Source organism: Candoia aspera, chromosome 3 (genome assembly GCF_035149785.1).
Source record: "Candoia aspera isolate rCanAsp1 chromosome 3, rCanAsp1.hap2, whole genome shotgun sequence".
Lineage (NCBI taxonomy): Eukaryota > Metazoa > Chordata > Lepidosauria > Squamata > Boidae > Candoia > Candoia aspera.
The window spans coordinates 166,573,419-166,579,802 of NC_086155.1; the positions used below are offsets into that span (position 1 = coordinate 166,573,419).

Here is a 6,384-nt window from a genome sequence, read left to right on the forward strand (position 1 = left end):
CAAAACCACTGCAAACAAAATATCTTTTTAAAAATTAGTAGTTTGTGCTATTATATATAAATTAAGCAGCAATATAACTATATAACTGCATTATATTAAAACCTATATAGCTAAAAAAAACCCTTAACCTGTTATACAAAAAAGGTTCTATGGTGATGAGAGAGAGAAAAGAAAAAAGGACTCATTACCGCTTCAATAAATCTTGCTAGAAAAGACTATGACAATCTTTATTTCATTTGACTCAGCTACAAAGAGCCTGACAGGATAATTGTGATAAAAATCTTCCCCAATATAGTGCCCTGCCCTGTGTCAGATTACAATTCTCATCATATATAGCCTGTGTGAGCATATAATATTTCAAGTATTAATATTTACCTTTAAAGCCTTGCATGAGACCATGATGACTGACATGTACATATACTGTACATATATGTGTCAGGCTATTTTGGGATGTTCTCCTTTAAGTGATTCATTGACAGCAAGGAATGATGATGAAAAGAGCCTCCTTGAAAGCAGTGTCCTAGCTATGAAATACTGTTTCCAGGAAAACTTGTAATGTGCATATTCTGATACCATTTTGCTGCAAAAAGACTTTTTTATCTAAATATTCTGACATCCACTGTCAATTTTTTTTATGTTGCTCTGTCATCTATTACTTTTTTCCTGCTGTTATATTTTTTTCTTTTTTTGAAAATTCTGTACTACAGCTTTTACTTTAAAACTGTCCTAAGAAAGCTTATTTGAAAGATGGATATAGTAAGTAAAACAATAAAATAAATATTACCTGCAGAAAGGATTCTTCCAGTTTCACTTCTAAATCTTGTATGTGATTAATGGCTTTATTAACACATGCAGTAGGAGTATTTACAGCAGCACAACTACGTTGCTTGTTGGGAATGCCTACTGAAATATTTTCATCTATATCTAAAAAAAACCAGGATAATTACATTTAAACATTGTTAATCTTGCAATACATTTGTGATATCTAAAACTCAAATTAGATAGCTCTACATTTAAAGATTCTGCTTGCATTGTTTTTCATAATGCTAAACTATAGTGACTTTTTTGGTTTGAATGACATGCAAACTCACTCTGACCTATTGTGTGGGAAGAGAGAGTTTAGCTCTCCATCCCATGCTAATTTCATAGAAACTGCCCCATGCAGGATTGCAGCCTTAAGCTCTCAAGAATGTTTATTTATTTATTTTTAAAAGTTTAATTCCACAGACCATAAAATATACTTTTCCTTCTATAGCTAAAAGCAACTGAAGACTAGGGTTTGAATTAAGGCTATGACATAAGAGACAAGAATAAGAACTCTCCTCCCCATGTTTTCAATCTAATCAAAATCATGGCCTCAGGTTTGATCATTAAATTCAGTTTCCAACCCAAATGTGCAGAATCAAAATAGGCTACACTAGCTTTCTCCAACTTGAGGGTGGAGTTCAACTCCTGAATTGTTAGCAATAATCAAACTGACTAGGGAATTCTGAGAATTCCATACATCCGGAGGGTACCCAGACTGGGAAGTCTATAATCATGTGTGTCATCTAAGTATGTCCATCCCACAATTGGCCACTAGTTATGAGGCAAAATTATAATTGCCAGATTCATGCAAGCAACCATGGCTGCAATCTTAGATTATATAGGGAATGTCAGCATCATTCATTGCTAATCAAAGTATTGGCTACATCTGTTCACAGAATGCAATTTCTGTTTCCTCCCGTCTGAAAGATCCCTTGATTTTAGCAGTCCAGTATGGACGAATCCATTTGTTTTATCGCCAGGCAGAGATTATAGAAAAAGTCAATAAATAGGGAAGCAGAATTAGAAATAACGACATCAAAAGACAGATCCAAAAGAAAGATATGGACAGCATACAAATGTATCAAAAGAAACATTTTACAGCAAAGGCATTTTAGAAAATACCAAGTTATATAAAGTTGAAAAAAGAAAACAAATACCTTCTGTTTTTTTATTGTTTTCCTTGGAATAAGAAGAAAACTGTGTATCGGTCATTGTTATTCATAGTGTTTTGCAATCTAATTTTTAAAAAGACAGAAAGAAATAGATAAATAAATAAATAAATAAATAAATACACAAATTCAGACTGTGTCATTCATACTTATTCCATTAATGAAAAATCTGCAGCTCACAACCAGATCTTGAACACTCCAGGGAGATCCACCTACTTTTCCAAGTTGCCCAACTTTTCAACCATCAATTGAACGTACATGTTTTAGGGAAACATTGGATTTCCTCAGGATTATTGGTTGAGAGGACAGGGTGAAAACCCCCAGTGTTGTGATCCTAAGGTAGAAAATAATATTGCCTGTATTAGGATTATTAAGGGAGAGGAAATTCTAGTTTGAGGGGGATCTTGCTCCCACAAGTGATCTTTTACCCTCAATACTCATTCCCAGGGAAAGTCTTTAATCTAATTCCATAATGATCTTCAGAGCCCACTACAATTCTTAACTTAAAAGGACAGCTTAGCTTTGAATCAATTTCACTAAGATAAACTGGATTGAAGGTGGCATTGTTCCACTTAGTTCAATAGTATTCTAGCATATCCAAGCCATGGACTCAAAGTATGAAAATACACATAATCAATGAAATTCGTATTTGTTCTTACAGCCAAGCTTCAAGGAACGCATATACATTGAGAGACAAGTGTCTTATCAGTGCTTTACTTTCACTTTTTGCATTTTCAAAACAAAACTGTGTTTTAGTACAGCTGCTAGAAAAAGTGAAACATATATTTTGTATTAAATTTTCTTTAATTATTTACAAAAACAGTTAATCCAAGAGATAGATAAGGCCCAAAGTGGTTGATTTAGTAAACAGTTTAGGAAAATCTAAAATAAACCAGAAACAAAGTTATGAAAGCGCTATGATAAAATTGTTAAAGTAATAATGCTGTAGTTAGAGCATTCCATCAAATTATAATGATCTGCTAGCTGCACTTGGAAGAACAGATGGAGAGATGTTTATGTTCCTCCATTTCCACCTTGTCTTGTCCCCTACTTCTCCCGCTATAAGGAGTTGAAGAAAGAATGCTAAGCTCAACCAAATGATTGGCCTGAATTCCTCTTGGTTTGGAAGGAGTAATAAAAATGACTGTGTGCAGCACATCTATTTTTAAGGCTTTTCAAAGGTACATTCTGGCCATGAAGGCTGAGGGAGAAGTGAAATCTTTCATATAAGGAAAACCCTTCGGAATTATTTTCAAAAGTTGCTGCTATATGGTCCTAACAATAGTGTAATACTGGTTTGATGTACTCCTTCAGTTGTTGTTTCTTCCACTGCATCTATCTTGCTCCAAATCAATCTGGACTGAATTACTAAATTAAGTTTTGTTCTATGTCTGCTCTTCTTGCTCACAGAAGAACTAATTGACAGTTTAATAAATCTGAATGTCTACCAAAATTTATAGGGCAAACAGAAATCTATTAACCTGCTGTTTAAGTATAGATTAAACATCCATCCATGTTGATTGGCATAACAGCATTTATTAGCATGCCACCATTCTCTATAGACACCTATGTTCATTTGCACAGTGCACATGCTTGTGCTTTGGACAACTTTTTTGGTCATGCAACAAATGACCAAATCAGCAAATCAGCATCTCTTTTACATTTCTAATTTAAATATAGCAAATAAAATATGTTCAACATTTGTCAGAAAATGGGATTATATTTGTATTTGTCAAAAGATAATGCATAAAAATAAAACATGCATAACATGATAAAACAGAATATTTTTAAAAAGCACATTTTTCATCTTGTGTTAGAATATCTTTACCAAATGTTTTGCTTTTACTTTAAATTACAAGTCAGTTTGTCCTTAAATTTTAATTATTTTATCCTCTATTTTTGAGCAACAAAACAAAAAGTAGATAAAATAATGTTTGCTTAAATATGTTGTGCTTATTTCAGTATTTATAATTTCTTTTATATTCTCTGCTAATAATTATTGTTTTACAGAACTGTAGTGATATGCGATTTATTCAAACATATGGAACAATTAAACCAAGTTTCAATGTGCAGTCACTATGGAAACTAGAATATCCAAAAAAGTGTGATAAAGTAAAGACACCCTTTTTCCATCAATATGCTTTTTGTTTTTTTCAGATGTGAATATGATTCACTTTACAAAAATGTTAAAAATATACAAAAAGTTAATATATCTGCAGATGACAAAATTATGACTTTTGAACTGGCACAGGTTGACATTTTTCATGTATGTGAAGATTTGTTTGGAAGACATCATATAAGCAACTTATTCAAAGATAAATGAGAACTAGTTAAAAAGTTGGGATGTTGCAAAAATCCACCAGGCAGATGTATAATACAGTACAAAGTATCTGAGACTGCTTTAAGTTCAATTCAATTTGATTTTGAAGGATGATTTTAACATTTGATTTTGAAGGATAATATGCAAAACTATACATAATACATGATATAACAGTGATTCTCACTAGCAGAAATCAGCTGAATGGAATTAATATATACTAGACAACCAGTGACCCATTGGATCATCGCTTCCATTATTTCCTTACGAGATTCTTCAATGCCTTCAACAATAGCAGAGCTTCTAATGTACTGGAAAAGTTCTTAAAAATTCAGGGAGACATTCAGAGATGTATCTGCCTTGAAAGTAGCCAAAGTTGAACTGCAAAGCACAGTCAAACATCAGGAGTTGACTACAAGAAATGTTTTATGACATTTGCATTATGTCATAAAATGTTTTATGAGAATTTTATGTCATAAAATGTTTTATTAAATTTGCCAAATTTCTATTCCACAGGAGTCATGGGTCCTGGATTTTGGATGCACTTTGTAAGTTAGCCCATTTGAGGTACCTTTTGCCCTATAACCTACCATTTTGCCCAGTTAAAGGTTGCAAACATGAGTTTTAGTAGTATATAGATTTATAGTAAAGTACTGTGAAAGTACAAAAACCTCCCATTTTTGTAAAATAAATTTATCTGCTACTCCTATACAGAACATCTGCTGTCATCCTCTTACAACTGCTAATTTCCCCCACAAAATGTACTACTCTGATGAGGCAAGAGATTAATTGTATGGAGGAAGAGAAGGCAAACTTGGGATAAGATCACAAAGGATAAAGTTAAAAAGCTAGTAACCCTAGCCAGCTTAGCTGATCTCACTATATGGCAGTAAAGCTAGAATCTTCTACATCTCTTTGTTATTCTCTGGTAGTCATCCAGACTTTTACAACCTTGATCTGGTAACCGTACAAAAGCTAGACAGAATCAAGCCTGGTTCATATTTGGATGGAGGATATGTGGAAATCCCAGGGTTTAGGTTAGACTGCAACATTAATGAAAGATCTGAGAACGCAATGACAATTCCTACCTGCATTTCTGCAAAGAAAATTAAATGGGAATTTCCATGAAGCCACCAGGAGATGAGTTTGCGTGAAATGAGATTTACAGGTAGTCCTTGAGTTACAACCATTTGTTCAGTGACTTTTCAAGGTTACGATGGCGCTGAACAAAGGAACTTACGACTGGTCCTCAAAGTTCCAGCCATTGCAGCGTCCCTGTGGTCACATGAACAAAATTTGAGTGCTTGGCAACCAGCTTGCACTTACAACTGGTTCCAGCATCCTGTAGTCACATGATTGCCATTTGCAACTTTCCCTGCCGGCTTCCCACAAGCAAAGTCAATGGGGAAGCCAGCAGGGAAGGTCATAAGTCTTACCTGAGTCTCATCCTCAGCCTTTCTTCACTTGCACACCCCTGCCCTCCCCCCCTTCGCTTGCACACACCCCATGCCTTCTTCCCTTGGCCTCCCTGTGCTCGCACTCCCCCATACCTTCTTTCCCCATACTCCCTGCACTTGCGGGCACCCCGCTCCCTCTTTCCCCAGCCTCTGTCAGGCTCAGCCCAAGGACAACAAAGAGTCAGTCCATTCAAACTCCAGTTCTTTATTTGCTCACACCGTATACACAGAATCTTGCCAGACTAAAGCTACTCTAACCTGAGGGGAAATAACCTGGGAGACTCTAGGGCAGGTGTAATGGAGATTGCAGGTGAGGAAAGAGGGGGCCCCTTCCAGGGGAAAAATGCATTCACAGTGTAGAAAGCCTTGGGCACCCAGCCAAGAGAATCAGACAGGACCCGCCTTAGAGTTTCTGGAGTTTTTCCCTGAGAGCCTGCTGGTTTTGCTCAGTTTGGCAAGATTCTGTTTCTATGGTAGAAACAATAAAGACTAGCTCTTCCTTCCTGACTCAGCATTGTTTCTTCGCCTTATTCCTGACAGTGGGGCTATCCTGAACCTCTTCGTTTTCCCACCATTACCTCCTGGACTGTGCCTCCTCTTATCTCCTCCACCTCTTTGGAACGTGCTCCCTCCT

General features: G+C 35.7%; 1 protein-coding gene across 1 annotated transcript in view; it reads right to left on the reverse strand.

Moving 5' to 3' along the window:
* Positions 1–5,856, reverse strand: part of CCDC178 (coiled-coil domain containing 178) — a 186,156-nt gene extending 180,300 nt beyond the window's left edge. The window contains exons 1-2 of the mRNA XM_063299961.1: positions 5,844–5,856; positions 785–924 (exon numbers count right to left, since the gene is read on the reverse strand). Of these exons, the coding sequence (XP_063156031.1) occupies positions 785–924; positions 5,844–5,856 (153 nt within the window). The remainder of the gene's footprint in view (positions 1–784; positions 925–5,843) is intronic.
* Between the last annotated feature and the right edge of the window lie 528 nt (positions 5,857–6,384).